Source organism: Talpa europaea (assembly GCF_964194135.1).
Source record: "Talpa europaea genome assembly, chromosome: 1".
NCBI lineage: Eukaryota > Metazoa > Chordata > Mammalia > Eulipotyphla > Talpidae > Talpa > Talpa europaea.
The window spans coordinates 100,501,756-100,519,194 of record NC_140073.1 but is presented as its reverse complement, the minus strand read 5'-3'; the positions used below and the strand labels follow the sequence as shown (position 1 = coordinate 100,519,194).

Genomic DNA, 17,439 nt, shown 5'->3' with positions numbered 1-17,439 from the left:
TCGCCAAGGTCAAAGAATAGACCTGGCAGGGCTGTGGAAAATGTAGAAAGTTTGAATCAGATCTCTGTACATCCAAAATCTAAATTCTTCCCATCACACCCAGTTTCTTCTCATCATAGTCATCATGAAGATGTTAAAGTAGGCTCCAGACTTGAACAGATTCTTGTGTGCCAGTGTTCATAGCAGCATTATTCACAATAGCTAAAAGGTGCAAACCCAAATGTCCATCAACAGAAGAATGAATAAACAGAATGTGATATATCCTCAAAATGGATATTATTGGAAAAAGAATGAAATTTGGATACACACTGCAACTTAGAGAAACTTTTAAAACATTATGCCAAGTGCAATAAGCCAGATGCAAAATATATTCTATTTATATGAGGCACCTAGAATAGTCAAACTCACAGAGCCAGAAAACAGAACTGGATGTTGTCTTGGGCTGGGAAGGGAGAAATCAAGGAAAGTTGTTTAATGGTGCAGGATTTCAGTTTGAGATGATAAAAAGTTCGCAGGACGGAAAATGGTGGCAGCTGTACAACAAATATGCTTAATGCCAATGCACTACACACTTAAAAATGGCTAAGATGGTAAATTTTATGCTATGCATCTCTTACCACCACAGACACACATGCACAGTCAATTCCAGACTAGAATGTAAGGCCTAGACCACAAAAAACCTTTCTCTGGTGTTTATGATAGGAAAAGTTCACACACCCAAAGGTCCTGACATGTGAACAAACACATCTATCCCTAGGTTCTGTGCATCCCATTGCTCACATTCCCCAAATTGAAAGCCTTCTGCAAACAACCTACCTGCATGTCTCACACACACACTGCCCCAAAGACCAAGTATTCCTTTGGTTATTCACTAAGAAATATTTTCTTAAAAAGATAATGGAAGTACACCTTTCACAAGTGCTTGAAATAAAGCAGGTACTACAGCAAAGCTGTCCCAAGAGCCGGCAGTCATTACTAATGTCCCCAGGGTTTGACCTGGCTCCCAGCCAGATTTTTTCTGTTTGCTCTCCCAGGGTGGAACCAAGGTGTCCTAGGGCTGGCCCAGCTGGGCCTGGATTGTTATTTCTGATGTGGATGAGTGGATGAATGAGTGCAGTGAGTCAGAGGGGTCCATGTGACTTTCTGAGTCAGGACTCAGCTGAAGACAGCCCATTTCTAGATCTTAGAGGCAAAGGCCAACTGGAGGGTGGGACACAGGGAATGTGGCTTGCCTGAGCTGGGTGGGGCTCTGCTACTCTGCACATCTCTTGCCCAGACCCCTTACAGAGAATGGAACCCAAAATGAAGTAGGCTGGGGCTCTGACCAGTTGTAGTGATATGATTCTCTCCTCTGGGGCCAGCGAGCCTATTGGAAAATGTGGATGGTGTGACAGGATCTTTGACTTTAAGGAAGATAAAGACTCCTTCAACCTCCCTTGGTTTCAATCTGAAAATTTTGTGGTAAAAATACCCATTGCTCCATAAAAAGACAGGAGCCAGGGATGTACCAGGAAGGCCCAGGCTTTGTAGGATCCAACTGCAAGGCTAATGGGTACCATAGGGTTCTGGGCCTGGGCCACATTCTCTCCCCTCCACAGAGTGAGAGTGTGGCTGACTGGAGTTCTTCAGTTAATGTGATTCAGAGCCCTTTCATTATTGATTCTCTCCACCAGTGCTTCATCTCCTCATCATAGCTTTCCTCTGCCTGGGGCTTCTGACTCCTAACATTGACTTACTCATGGAACATCCTGTTCCCTCCTGGACATCTCTCCAACCTCGCCCTGCCCATCGCAGCTCCCACTATCAAATTCCTGACTTTTAGTCAGTATTTCCCAGTTGAAGTTTCATAGGTACAGAAATAGGTAAACTAGAACACAATTTTCATTCTGGGTACATTATGGGGGATGCTGGCCAGCTTATAAACAAGGGGCCTCCCCATGCACAGGGGCATGGTGCTTTCCAGAAGAGGGCCCTAGGCACCACATCTTCAGGAAGCAAAAATGTTTTCTTTATGCCTCATGGCCTTGCACAAAATATCCAAAGTGGTGCCAAGGTGAAGAGAGTAAATGGAAGTTTCCTTCCAGCATCTCCCTACCTTATATTTTCTCTTAAATTCTGCCCCTTTTCTCTACTCTGCAACTCAAGCCTTTGCCTGACTTTCATCACAACCCATTCAAGAACACCTTTTCCTTACTTAATTGCTTTTCACCTTCCAAAACCATGTATTCATTTACTCATCTCTGTCTACTCAATATTCACAGAATACCTGCTTTGAAACAGGTAAAATATGACACAATGAGCAAATAAAATTCATTGACTCACTCAACAAATATTGATTCCTTATAAGCATTATGCTACCTGCTGAGAATATAAAGATAAGTAAGATGTAGTCACTGCCTAATCCATAGTAAGAATTCAATAAATACTTGAATAAACAAATGCCTTAAAGGGACTCATAGCCCTGTGAAGAGGAGAGGCAAGGATTTAGGCAATTATGAACAGGATGAAAATAACTATATTAGGGAAAGTCCACTGGAAAGGAGGCCTGGAGAGGCCAAAAAATCCCTCCTCTGGGCACTAACATTTACACCGAGATCTGGACAGTGAGCTGATTTAGCCAGTGATGAGAATGAGATGAAGACCAGGGTCTCCAGAGAGCACAAATGGCACATACAAAGGCTTGGGAGTAGGGGAGGGAATGACAATTGGATGGGCTGCAACTGGGGCAGAGAGTAAATGAAACAGTACAATTATGATTTTAGGGACCGGGATGAAAGTCTGTATGGGGGATGTTATGATGTCCTTAATTTAAACCCAAGGTCAAGTTGAGTGTTTGGAGACCCACATGGACACTGTTACTGCGCCTTTACCACTCCCATTCACATCCCATTGGCAAGAGCTAGTCATTTTTGCAGTTTTCGTCTCTGCAAGACAGCCTGGGTGAGGTATGATAACTGTGTTCCCACGAAGAAGAGCTATTTGGTGTTGGTTAATGCCTTAGAGGAAAATTTCTAGGGAGTGGGCACATAGAGAGTTTTGCAGGCATTCTTGATTGAAGTTCACCTAAAGTGACTGATGGGGGCTCCCAGGGAGGTAGGTGGGTAGACAGAGACACCTCCAGAACTGAGGAAACTTCTGGAGACCTGGGGAACCAGGGCAGCACTAGTTAATCCAAGACAAGGTCTTCTCTTCCAAAATGTTTGAATGCTGCATGTTCAGTCTGTTGAAGGAGGTGGATGTCAAGTAGGAGACTGCCATGAACTGTGAAGGGACTTGTCTTGCTTGCAAGCTAGCAAGTAGCTCTTCACAGATCCATGGATGCTAACAGAAAAGAGATGCCTGGGTCAGAGACAAAGGGCTTTTCAATTCACAGCAGTATTGGTGGCTAAAGCGTCATAGCACTTACTTTCATCAGTTACCCTCAAGGTGATCCAGAGGAGAAGAGGTGACACCTGTGTATGTGGTGTGCTGGATTACATGAGGGCAACCTTGAGTTTAGGAAAACTAAATTTTTTTATAAGGGGCCAAAAGCATGCCTGCTTCTGCTCTGGAAAGAGTGTCTTCCCAAGCTGTTGACAATATGCTCTTTGCCTATAAAACAGACACTATCTTCTTCAAAGGCAATTCATTTTACAAACATCCTTGAAAAGCTAACCCAGAACAAAAGCCCTCAGTCCTCTGTGTGATATCCAGAAATATGAGAGAAACTTGGAGAACTAGCTTCCAACAAAGATGGGTTCCCTTCTAGCAAGAAAGAATATTCTTTAGATAGCAGCTTGTTTTTGATGCATCCTTCTCCTCCTGACCTCTAGATGTTGGCAAGTCCCAGAGTTCAGTCCTCAGAGCTCCTCCCCATTTACTCCCCCTTCCTTGGGGATCTCGTTAAGCCTGCTATCTTTAAATACTATCAGGCTCACATCTTTAAAACCATGCTGACGATTCCAAGTTTATAGTTTAGACTTCAACATTGCCTCCATATCCAGCCTAAGATAGCAAACTGCCTATGTGGCATCTTTACTTGGTTATCTTCTAGACATCTCAAACTTAGCATATGCTTAAGTTCTTCTTTTTTTTTAATTTTTATATTCCCCATACAATTGCAACCCCCTTATTTTCACCCCATTCCCTGCTTTCCCCGCCCACCCATGCTTAAGTTCTTCCTTCCACATGACACCCAAATTTTCCCCAGGGTAACCCCTCTCCAGAAAGTATTATGCATTCAGTTGTAAAGAATCAAAAATCTTTTCCTACAACTTTGTTATTATAAACAAATTTATATTAAAATAGTAATATAAAAATAGTTATAAAATCATTTTAGTAATAGAAATTAAATTATATAGTATAAATCAATTTTATATTATGCTTACATATTAAATTATCATTAAAATATAAATCATTCTATATCTGATCACTTCTGTCCTCCTACTTCACCAGCATCCCAGTTCCAACCCCTCTGCTTCTTTCCTAGCCAACAGGCAGAGTCTTAATTGTTCTCCCACCTTCCAACCTTGGTGCATATGTGCTAATCTCCAAGGCAGCCAAAGTAATGCTTTGAAAATGTAGAGTAAATATTCCCATGCTTTCAACTTTCCAATGACATTCTTACATATTTAAAATAAAATTCAAGGTCAAGACTACCTATGACGTGACCTCTGCTTTTAACTCTGACCTCATTTGCTACCCCCTTCCTTTCCTCCTTGCACTCCACTATCTTACAAATGCCATGACAAGGCTGACTCAGGCCCTGTGCTCTTTGTCACCCGAGTCATTTAGGACTCAGATGTTAACTGACCAGACAGAAATTCTCCCTGACTATACTCAATAAAATAGGTCCTCCCTATCCTGCTTTCCTCTTACTCAGCTTTATCATTTTTCATAGCCCTATTACCACCTGATTTTAAGAATCTGTCTCCTTCTACTACCCCTCCAGTCTAAAATATATGCTTCCTTTGTCAAGAACTTGACTCTCACTGACATCCTCTGCTTCTAGAACAATACTGTATGCACAGTAGATGCTTGACAAATATTAATGCTGAATGAATAAATCAATGGACAGCTTATACTGGATACAAAAATGGAGGCAATATCAGGGACATATATAATTTGTGTCTCAATCTTTCTTGTTCAAAGGAAAATCAACTGATTTCACTTTTATTTATTTATTTATTTTCAAAGATTTATTTATTTATTTATTTATTTATTTATACAAGCACTGGATACCATCAGAAGTGCGGGAGGGTGAGAGAATTCACCAGAGCCAGAGCAGGGAGCAGAGCAGGCAGAAGGACCCAAGTACACTGCTGAGGGGAGCAGCGGGCGGCAGGAGAGGTCTGCGCGCCATGTGGGACCCTCCTCTGGTGGCCGGGGAGCAGCCGGGGATTGAACCTCAGTGCGGCAGAGGCTGTGGGCAACTTTGCAACCCAGCGCTCAACCGCTGCGCCACCAGGGAGGCCCTGATTTCACTTTCAAAGCACACTATTAAGTCTTTGATAATTTTGGTTTCTCTCTACAGGATTCTTGCCATGTATTCCCAAGTTCTTGTGTATGATAGAGCTCAAAATTGAACACAGCCTTCTGAGAAGACCTGCACAGTCTAAACTCGCTTTCCCTCTTTTTGTAGGTTTCACATGCTTGCCTAGAAATACACCTTTAAAAGATAATCTCCAGGACATAAGCCCAGCCACAAAGAAGCTTGTTTAAGGTCAGAGAGTTTCTAAAGTAATGAAGTGAATGCTTTATTCTTAACCTGTTTGCAGTTTCCATATATCTCAAAACACCCTGCCTGCATACACTGGGAAAATACGTATGTAACTGACCTCACGGCTATCATATATATGCATTTTAAATTTTTCACTCTCATTCTACAAATAAATACCTGCTATGTGACTGGAAGCTAGGACGGTGCACAAATTGGTCCCTATCCAGAGGGATTCAGGATTTCAGACACCCATTTGCCTGTATCCACAGTTATTTTGAAATGTATTTTAGTCTAATTTGATTTTCATGTGTTACATTTATTTCCTACATTGCTTCTTAAATAAGATTCTTTTTAAAAAAAAAAAAAAGATTTTTTATTTATTTATTTATTTATACAAGCACTGAGTACAGTCAGAAGCACGGGAGGGTGAGAGGATTCACCAGAGCCAGAGTGGGGAACACAGCAGGCAGACTGACTGAGATATACTGCTGAGGGGAGCAGCGGGTGGCAGGAGAGGTCTGTGCGCCATGTGGGACCCTCACCCAGTGGCCGGGGATCAAACCGGCGCTGCAGAGGCTGCACGCAGCTTTGCAACCCAGCGCTCAACCGCTGAGCCACCGGGGAGGCCCAATAAGATTCTTCATTTATAGAAAAATATTTTCTTCTGATTTGAAAAACAAAGGAACTCTGTTTTGCTTTCACTAGTCTGTCTTCAATTTTTTATTTTTATTTTTCAGAGTTCATTTCAATTCTCTGCAAAGGATTTAACAATGAAATACAAAAATTTCAGGTATTTTCATTTAGCTCATTTTTTTTTTAAGATTTATTTTATTTATACAAGAGCCGGGGTACAGGCCAGATGAGCAGGAGGGTGAGAGGATTCACCAGAGACAGAGTGGGGAGCAGAACAGGCAGACTGACCGAAGTACAATGCTGAGGGGAGGAGCAGGCGAGATAGGAGAGGTCTGCTGCACCATGTGGATTGCTCTGAGGCTGGCGGGGATCAAACTGGCACTGCAGAGGCTGCGGACAGTTTTACAGCGCTGCACTCAACCACCTGCGCCACCAGGGAGGCCCTAGCTCATGTTTTAAAATCCTCCTTACATGTCATTTACCTGTTTGTGCTTCACCTGTCTTTAATGTTTTCACTGTTAAAATTATGTCAGATACAACTTTAGATCATATTTCAATTGCTCTTTTGACCTTTCACTTATCAATATTTCACTAAAGATATTAACTTTCTCTAGGCTGCAGAGAGACTAACAGAATTTACACAAAAATTTCTACTGAATGAATTTCCCCACCTTCTTGTGATTGTACACCTGCCTTCCTTATAAGGAGAACAAGGAAGTAAATCATGTTGAAGTTGCTTTTAAACACACCTTTTCTCTTTACCTGTCCAGGTAGCCTCTGTTTTCATTTCAGTCTTAATGAAAACTTTTTTATTTACATCTCAAGTCTCTTTTCAAAGCAGTGTAAGTAGTATTTAAAATTTTTACTTCAAGAAAGAAAGACTTTAACGATGTTCAGCTTTAATCTTGTAATGTTGAAGGTAATTCATTTTTTGATCTGTCTGCACAGCGAGAACTGAAACGAATGGGGATTGAACTGCTTTGCCTGTTCTTTCTATTTCTAGGAAGGAATGATCACGTACAAGGTAAGACCTAAATTCTCCAATATTTTGTTTTCATGGTGTGCTTGACAAACCTGTCATTTGGTCAGAAACTAGATCTGAAGTCATTTTTTATTTGATCTGTTTTGATTGCTCTTTTGCCATTGAGCGATCGCTTTAACAAATTACAGGCAGACGCAGGGCTGTTCCCACAGTGAATGCTCCAGGCTGAAGGTAAATAAACACAAAGGTTGTGAGAGCATTTTAATGAGGGAATTAAACAGCATTGCCACATTAGAGGACTTCTTATTATCTTTGTGGCAACCATTTTGGTAACTTTTCTAATTTATTGTACAACAAGATCTTCCACTTAAACTTACCTTGAAAGAAAAAAAGGATTTGTTTCAAAAAGATTACATGTAAGAGAGAAGCTCTTTTAAGTGGGTGCAAATAATTTTTTAATCACAGTGGGTGATATTGAATGAGGATAACAAATATGATGATCCTATATTAGTGAACATTAAAAAATTTTCATATTTTAAGAAAAGAGAATGATCATTTTTGGCTAGCAGGATATTTTCAATAGGTGCAAACTTATGAAATATTCTATGAATTGCTAACATTCTGAGGGCTGATTTTGGAAGATGAAACTAAATTTACACATTGCTTCATTTAAGTACTTTAAGATCCATAAGTCTCATAAATGGAGTGACAAAGAATGTGCTGAATGCCTGTGTCTTGTTGGATTTAAACATAGGTAACTGTGCTGTGGGAGGTGCAGAAACCTGTGCAGACTGCTTACTCATTGGACCTCAATGTGCCTGGTGTGCTCAGGAGGTAAAAAAAAAAAAAAAAAAAAAAAGACCTCAACATATTTGTAAAAACTACAGTTACACTTATGTTAATTCCATTAGTGATTGTTTTCACAGTGGCCTGCTTTCTGTGGGATTACAGGAGTGAAACAAATCAGGAAAGAAAATATAAACATTCCTAGATCAAAGTATCATTCATATTATTACTTTCAAATGCAATCTGTGGAGGGGGGTGAAAGGTAATTTATTCTGAAAAAGGCATAACTCTGGATTCTCTATTTAACCTGACTCCTCCTCTTATTTTAAAGCCCTTCCTAACTGACTACCTGTAAAATGCAAAGAGACTCTGTGTGGTCAGTGAACACGGGTTTGATATTCCTCTAAGGTTATACACACATTTGATTCAATCATAGTGATTCCATCTGTGAGCCATGGTCTATTCTAACCACTGCTAGGGTCTAAGAGGAGTGTTCTAGGTTTGGGGCAATCTATACTGTTCAGATGTTGCCCAATTCTTTCAAGAATGCCATTTTCCCAGGCTTGGAGACACCGCATTCTTATCTGAGCAAACCAAAAACTATGTGGCGGTAATATAAGGGCGTTTGGGGAATATATAACAAGTCACCCTGAGTCACTGCCTCACGTGAACCTATAATCTATAAATGATCTGTGGTAAGAAAAAGCTGCCTTAGCTCTTCTAGATGCAAAACAATTCCCTACCGAATCTAATAAAGAGAATCAATCTAAACACAAAGCAAACCACATAAATGTCAAGTTCAATAAGAATGAGTAGCATGCTCAGAGGGCACAAACAAGGATGCCTGACCGAGGAACAGGCTGTAACTTTTAAAACCTAAATTCCAAGTTGAAGGTGTCGCCATAGAGGAAGGCGCCACAGGCAAGAGGGAACAAACCTAGTCTACGACTGCCCGGTTCACTGCTGCCCTGACCATTACCACACAAACAAATGTGCAAGGGAATTATAGTATCTGCTATCTCAGAGAGGAAAAGAACACATAGATTTTAAAACTTGCTTCCTAAAGAAGACACTTAGTTTCATGTCAGAAACATCAACTAAGAAATCAGTCTAACAAAATGCCCACCTCCGCAAATTTTCATTTAGATGTAATTTTCAGCATTCATTTAAGAGAACTTCGTAAGTTACTACTGACAATCTCATCTGTTGATGACACTTGTCAAATTATAATTAAATTTTTGGGCTAGATTGTTCAAAGAGGTCACTTATAATACTGTAGAAGCAGTGGTACCTATAAAGGCAGTGGGGGCAAAGCAAATTCAGCTTCTGCTCAAAGCAGATAGAAAACAGGTTCTGTGGTGAACATCACCTCTGATCTTTGGGCAAAGGCAGTGATGATAGGGGTGGAGTGACACTGTATTAGGAAGGATTCTGAGGTTTGTCTAGTCACTGTTTGCCTTGGTACATAGTGGGAAGTTAGAGTTTGCTACCCACGGGCCTAGACACTCAAATACACACAATCCTTACTGATAAATTATATGCTCAAAAATCAATGTCAGAAGAAACATAACTTTTCTAGTTGGTGAAAATAACAAGAGTGTCTTAGAATTCTAAGGGACAAGGAAAAAAACAATATGAGTTTAGTTACTTCTCTCCAAGCTTGAGGGTTATTGAGACTTAAGTGAGATTCTGCTAGAGCTCGACAACAGACTTCCCTGTCAGGTAAGATGGTCTTTCTCTGCCAGCTCTGTTCTGGGCATTGCAAGGTCAGAGGCCCACTTATCTCTGCCTCCTGCTAACCGGGTAAATCAGAAGGGAACTGGGAAACTCCTGAGTCTACCAAGAAAATCAGCTTTCTACCATGTATTCTTTTCACTCCCCTCTCCTGGACAAAATTCTAAATCTGGGGAAAAGTTCTAAAAGGACTTATACTGAACACTTTAAGATCTCAATTTAAAGTCCCCAAGAGGTCAACTTTAGTGAAGTAATGGTGTGATGGCAGGGTGACACCTTAATGAAACAAGGTCAGAGACCTATGTAGGGAGATGTCACAATCCCTACTTTTCAGGAATCCATAAAAGAGCTCTCTGTCACTGGATTTGGTAATAGACTATCCAAAAGTGTGGATAGTCTCGGGAGTCTACAAACTCGAGTCCATCCTGAGCAGATGTTGACTCTCTGATCCAACAGATCATAGAACAGAGAAACCTTAAAGTGAACACCCAAAAAACAAAACAAAAAAAAACCCCAGAAAACAGAAATGACAACTATTGGTTGAATTCACTTGAAAGCGACTAAAAGGAGACTCCAATTTTACTGCCAGAATTTCTGGTCATTCTGTTATAATGACTTTTAAATTGGACCTCCAAATAACATCAGACACATGAGGATATAATAACTAAGTATGGCAAAATGTTTAATCAGCAAACCAAGCAAAAATTGTCTTATAAAGAAATGCACATGTCTTTTCCCTCTTCATTGTTTTCTTTTTTTTTTTTTTTTTAGAACTTTACCCATCCATCTGGAGTTGGTGAAAGGTGTGATACCCCAGCAAATCTTTTAGCTAAAGGATGTCAATTATCCTTCATCGAAAACCCTATCTCCCAAGTAGAAATACTTACAAACAAGCCTCTCAGTGTAGGCAGACAGGAAAATAGTTCTGACATTGTTCAGATTGCACCGCAAAGCTTGACCCTTAAACTGAGACCGGGTATGTTATGATTTTACAGAAGCACTGACTCATGTAAATAACTCCAATGTTACACATGATAATACTGCTATTCTGCTAATATACCTTGAACCATATTACATATCTTTGGTTATTATTACTCAGATTTCCCAATCTTAAGAGAACTGTGAGATTAATACTTTGCTTCATTCACACTGGTCACTTGCATTCCAAATGTGTTACTAAAAAGGCCTTATCTGAGAGTAATCATTTGAATTACTCAAATGTTCAGGCTTACCTCCTATTTCTTCAAGGTTGTAATGTAGCTTTAAACTCCTCTTTTATTTGGTTCTTTTCTAAAACTGCATACAAAAAAAAATTCAGCTTATCTCCCATCTAAATGGATGCTAGTTCTCTCAAAGAGACATAAAATATCCTAACTTTTACCTCCTTCAGTAGCTCTAAACTCACTGCTTTAAGATTTTCATGAACTCATTTATAATCTTCACTGCTGAGTTTGTATCTTAAGTTTGTAATCTTAAGTTCTTATTGAAACGAAATAGTCAATTAGTCGAGTGTTTGGCTAGTTACACATAAGTCTCAATATGGTTTTATGAGTTGGCTTTTCTTGTGGGGGCTTTGCAGGCAGTGAACAGACTCTACAAGTTCAAGTTCGCCAGACCGAGGATTACCCGGTAGACTTGTATTACCTCATGGACCTCTCGGCCTCCATGGATGATGACCTCAACACAATTAAAGAGCTGGGCTCCCGGCTTTCCAAGGAGATGTCTAAATTAACCAGCAACTTTAGACTGGGCTTTGGCTCTTTTGTAGAAAAACCTGTCTCCCCTTTTATGAAAACAACTCCAGAAGAAATTGTCAACCCTTGCAGGTGAGTTAATGATTCTCTGGCATCTTTGAATACTGATTTCCTATCGAAATAGTCCCATCTCAGCAGCAACAGTCAGGAGCTTGTAAATTCCCTGCACTTACCTCCCATATAGCTGGATCTCACTAGCAGTCTCACCTGCCCCAGTTGTTGGGAACCAAGGTAAAGACAACTTAATTATGGGTCTAGTCTGGGGTCCTTGCAGCATCTGTCTCCCAGTATAAGTCAGGGTGTGACAAATTTGGCTGTTTTCTGCAGTCTTTCACTATAAGTTCCACTGCCCTTGCCCAGCCCCTGCTCCTCAGAGACCTTCTAGCCACAACAACCATCACTTTCTGAAGCTATTTGACAGCAACCCACATTTTGTCAGATTATTTCTCCACTACAATGACTACTGCCAAAATAACAATTTTTTTCTTTTTCTTTTCCTTCTGGCTTGACTTTTTTCTTCATCTTTTTAAAAAAAAATTTTACATCATCATTCATTTTTAAACAATATTTGCTTCCCCAACCCCTCAGGTGCAGTCCCCATAGAGTTTCCTTCACCAATGCACCTGCGCACCTCAGCCCCCTGTGCTCCTCCCTCCCTCCTTCTGATCCCTCTTCCTCCTCCTCCCCTGCAGTATGTTTGATTTATAATTGTCTTTTTTGCTTGGTTGTGTTTTGTACTGTTATTACAAAACAACAATTTTTGTAGCTTCCTCCAAAGTAGATTTCTCTTACTGCTGGGAGAAGGCCTTAGCCACCTCACTGCAATCAAATTAAAGGCTGACACTACTTAGTATGCTATCATCAGCTTTTAAAACCATGTATCATCCAGGTAATGGTCAAGGGCAAGTTCCTTTGTGCAGTCAGTGGCATTTTCAAAGTCAAATTATTTAATTTCTTTTTATTGAAAAAACTGCCATTTTTCTGTGACAGACCCTAGGCTGAAGGTTTATATAAATCACTTCATTCACTTCATAATAATAGCAGGTGAAAGCAGGTTTCATCATCCCTATACTCAGAGGAAGTAACAGAGTCTCTGGAAAGTTAGTACAGGCATCATCCCCCATCATGCAAAAGTATCGCATTCCTATTTGGCATGATTTGGCAAGTAATTTCTTGGGTCTGGGAAAGCTATTATCATTAGTTCATATGAAATTTTTTTTGTGCATTATCAGACCTAAAAAATAACCTGCCAAATCATACTGAATAGGAACATTCTACTTTCAGAAAGCAGAGGAAACCTGGAATTTGTCCAAGGCCACATAACGAATCAGTGATCTGTACCAAGATCTGGATTGGTCCAAAACCAAGCCCTTTAATATTATGAATCCAGTGTATATGAGGTGACTTTCTAAACATATACTGACTTTTTATACTTCAACAGACTTAGGGAATCAGCCTCTATTAAAAAAAAAAAAAAAACACCACATTTGTTAACACTTTAAAACTGTTCGATATAGTTCCCAGCTAGCATCTGACATAATATAATGTAATATGACTATGAAAGGAACTCATCACTGATTGAAACTTTTATGTTTGGTTGCCAGTATCAAGTTTTTAGGGATTTGATAAATATATTTCCCCTCACCATTTTTGAGATGTAATTGACATATGCTAAAAGGCATGCAAAAATGTTCAGTTGGATGAGTATAAATAATTGAATATACCAATGCAATCACCACATAAAAATTGATCAGAAAGTTCCATCATGCCCCATAACTGTCAGTTCTACTCCCTAGAGGCAAATAATTTCTATTTCTATAATTCAGATTGGCTTTTCCTATTCTTGGATTTTATTTGAATGGGAAACACCATCATAGACCTCTTATGTCTTCCTACTTCTGTTCAATATAATGTTTGAGATTTATGATTTTATGTTTATCGGCAGTTTGTTCCTTTTTAAGTAATAGACTGTTAATATGGATTTATTACACTCTTTATTCATTCTTATATTGATGGACCTTTGGTTTGTTTCCTATTTGGGGACTATCATGAAAAAAATCTTGTTATGATCACTTGCATATAAGCATTTTGTGGTTGCCTGATTTTATTTATTTAGGATAAATGTATAGAACTGGAATGGCTGGATTATGTGATCAGTGTCAAATTGTTTTCCAAAGTGGATTTCCATCAGCAATCAGCAGTAAGAGAGTAATTATTCCAAATCCTTGCTAACACTTGGTACTGCCAGTCTTTTTAGTTTAAACCATTCCAACAGGTGTACCTCTCTCTTATGTTCTAATTTGCAATTCCCTAATACAAATTATGTTGAGCAACATTTCATTTATTTACTTGTCATTCTCATATTCTATTTTGTGAAATAGCTTTTCAAATATTTTCCCCACTTTTTAGAATCAGCTTTTTTTTTAATGTATTATGTGAACTTTTTGTATATTCTGGATAAAAGTTTTTTTGTCAAATACATATTTTTGCAAATATTTTTATTCTGTCTGGAATTGCATTTTAATTTATTTAACAATGTCTTTAGTCTAGCAAAAATTTATTTTGGTAAAGTCCAGTTTATCAATTTTTCATTTCATGGTTAGTGTATTTTTTTGTCTCAAGAAATCTTTGCCTGCCCAAATGTTGCAAAGATTCCTTTCATGTTTTCTTTTAAATTAAAGCTTTTTGCATGTATGTTTATCACCTCAAATTATTTTTTTCATATGGAACGAAGAGAAAGGTCTAGGTTCATCTTTTGTTTCCATGCAAATATCCAATTGTTCCAGCACTATTGGTTAAGCAAGATTTTCCTTTCCTATTGAATTATGGTGGCTTTAGTTAAAAGCAATAAACTAAATATATGTGAATCCAACTTTGGACACTCCTGTGTCATTGATCTATGCAACCACATTAATGTCTTCATTACTATAGTTATATTTTAAAAGTCTTCCTTTCAGGAGTACAAGTTCTCTAACTCTATTCTTTAGTTTTGACTACCCTAGGTCCTTTGTATTTTCATAAAAATTTTAGAATCAGTTTGTCAATTACCTCAAAATATATCCTGATATTTATTAGAATTGCCTTGAAACCAGAGGTCAACTTGATTTTGCTTATCTAGGATAAATGTCTAGAATTGGAATGACTGGACTGTGTTGACTTTGCATATTCACTTTGCATCCTGCAAGCTTTATACATTTTTTATTAGTTCTAGTCCTTTTTTTGTAATTTCTTCAGAAATTTCTATGTGACAGATATGTCATCTTTGAATAACTTCTGCACCGCCAATATTTATACCTGTTCTTTTCCTTGCCTTAATGCACTGACTAGCATCTTGCACAATTTTAAATAGAAGTAGGGAGAAGGCACCTTATCTTGCTTGTGATTTTATGTGGAAAATTTCAATGTTTTCCCACTAAGTATGTTGTTACACTTTTACCAATTTCTTAAAACTCTCAGTTTTTTAATAGACTTTCATATCTGCTTCCATGTTTAATCTGCAGTAATGTTTTGTTTTGGTTGAACTCCACAAAGTCTAACTACATAGATATATAGTTGGAATTAAGAAAAGTATTCGTAGTTTTTTCTAATGACTGGACTTTCTTTTTCGATAATACAAACTAGACAAAAGGTAAAAGTTAGTTTCAAAGTGGAATCTGTTGAAACAATATCAATTAGCTTTTCCTATTCTGTTACATTTGAAGGCATTGGTCTAGTTTATGAGTGCCTCCTACCTGAGCATGATTTCATAATATACTGCTTTGGCTGTTTGGAATATACTGTTTCACTAGACTATGCATACTTTTCTTTCAATCCCAAGATACAATATTAAAAAATTCACATTTAAAACTTCATCATAAATCTCATCAGGTAAATCATGAGGTACTGAGAAGCTGTTGATCTCATGGCTTGCAGATTAAAGTTTTCTACAGTTCTAATTTTTTCATTAAATACTCAAATTTTATCACTGGCAACAAATATGGATGGTTGTTTTCCTTGAAATGACAAGCTCACTTTCTTCATTTACAAGAATAATTCTGCTAAATACCCAAGTTGGAATAATAGATTGACTGTCAAGCATTCTTTGAAATAAAAAATGGCATTTCATTAAAAAAAAGACCCAATTCAGTTTAAACCATCAAAGAAGCACTTTTCCGTAATAAACATTGTACTTAGATGTGCTGCAGGTGCTATTTGCCTATTTCTTAATTTATCGGAGTTTTTAAAAACATGTGTTTGATGGTATAGACTTAAAAAATTAATAGCTTTTAACAGATTCATCAAGGACAATCAAGTGAGACAAGCATTTTTAAATTATTATTATGGTGAAATGTCGCTGGCAAAAAAATACACAGACCACTAGACAGTTCGGAGCCACAGTCTTGATCCACTCTGAGGCATTAGCAGTGTTACTCACCATTGCTTTTGCATCATCAGTGCAAATATCAACACAGAGAAGACCACAAATAGCATCTTTTATTATTGTGAAAATAGTTTGACCTTAAGGACTCTTTGAAGAGGGCCTGTTCACCACACTTTAAAACCTCTGTCTTAATCTAATCTTGAATGCTTTCTGGAGTAGCTTTCTTTATCTTTATGGATGGAGGGTCACTAGCAATTTCACCATGTAAAAAGGCTGAAGTAGTTTACATTTTTTAAAGAAGTTCCTTGTGCTGTTGTCAAAGATACAGCAGAAAAAACATTTTCTCTATATCCATATTTGTAGCTGAGTTGTAATGTGCATTTAAAATATTTAGTAGCACAAAGGTTAAATTTTCTCTTTCTAGCAAGCATTTAAAATGTTCTCTTTGTAGCAAACAAGTCTCTGCTGGCACTGAGTTAGCAAATATTGAACCCTTGCTTCTGGGTGAAACTCAGAGTTCAGCTCTTGCAAGACTCTGGTCACATTTTTGCCAGTTGATCCACATTGAACTTTGTTTTCTGTGGGTTTCTCATTTAAAAAATCATTTTATATTACTGATTCATTACCATGAGGCTCACAGTCAATGCACTGTAACTCATGCCAGAGCAAGCTGACCTAGCTCACGTTTCTCCATAAACCACACCACAACCTTCTTGCACCTAAGAACACTAGACAGCACTTCACAACTGCACTGGGGGCCATTCTGAACAGTAAAATCACTAACAAAATGTGAAGAAGGAAAAAAGAAAAGAAAAGAAAGGCACCAAATAGAGCACAAAAAGGATACCCATTTACAGTATGAGAGCTGAAGCAAGAAGGCAGAGATTTGTTTGACCTCAGCTGGGAATACATGTATCAGGTGACACTTTTTGCATCATGTTCAGCATGTACATGAATGTACAAGAAAGAACTGAGCATTGATTTTTTGGTTACAAATAAATTTTAGTGAGTAGGTGGGACCCATAAATAATGAGGACTGACTATGGACTTCAGGCAGATGAACTTGAACAGGTGCCTTACCCTGGAAGATGTCTGAAAAGTCAGGGTGGCTGCTGAAACTGCAAAACTGCTCTTACAGAGTCCACCAGCTCTCCCCAGGAAGCACACTACAGCCCCTCTGGGGGCTTTTCCTTTTTTCTCTGTACTTCTATACCAGTAGTTCTTAAACTTTGGCATGTATCAAGAAGATTTGGTAGAACACAGATCACTGACTCTGCCCACTCTAACTCAGTCAGCCTAGGGGAGAGTCCCAGATTTTTGCATTGATAACAGGTTCCCATGTGATGCCAGGGACCACACTTTGAGAACCTCTGTCTATGCTATTATCTCCACCTTACAAATTAAAGTCCCAAACTCAGAGAGGTTGAGTAACTTGCCCAAAATCTCATGCAGTGTTATTAATTTCAGGATAACATGTAGCTGAGTTTATGAT

At 38.6% G+C, this 17,439-nt stretch overlaps 1 protein-coding gene across 1 annotated transcript in view; it reads left to right on the top strand.

Annotated features, from left to right (window-relative positions):
- Positions 1-7,279: 7,279 nt before the first annotated feature.
- ITGB6 (integrin subunit beta 6) overlaps positions 7,280-17,439 on the top strand; it is a gene marked incomplete at its 3' end in the record, with an annotated part of 64,991 nt that continues 54,831 nt past the window's right edge. The window contains exons 1-4 of the mRNA XM_084248593.1: positions 7,280-7,355; positions 8,068-8,147; positions 10,605-10,809; positions 11,413-11,659. Coding sequence (XP_084104719.1) covers positions 7,295-7,355; positions 8,068-8,147; positions 10,605-10,809; positions 11,413-11,659 — 593 coding nt within the window. The 5' untranslated portion in view covers positions 7,280-7,294. The remainder of the gene's footprint in view (positions 7,356-8,067; positions 8,148-10,604; positions 10,810-11,412; positions 11,660-17,439) is intronic.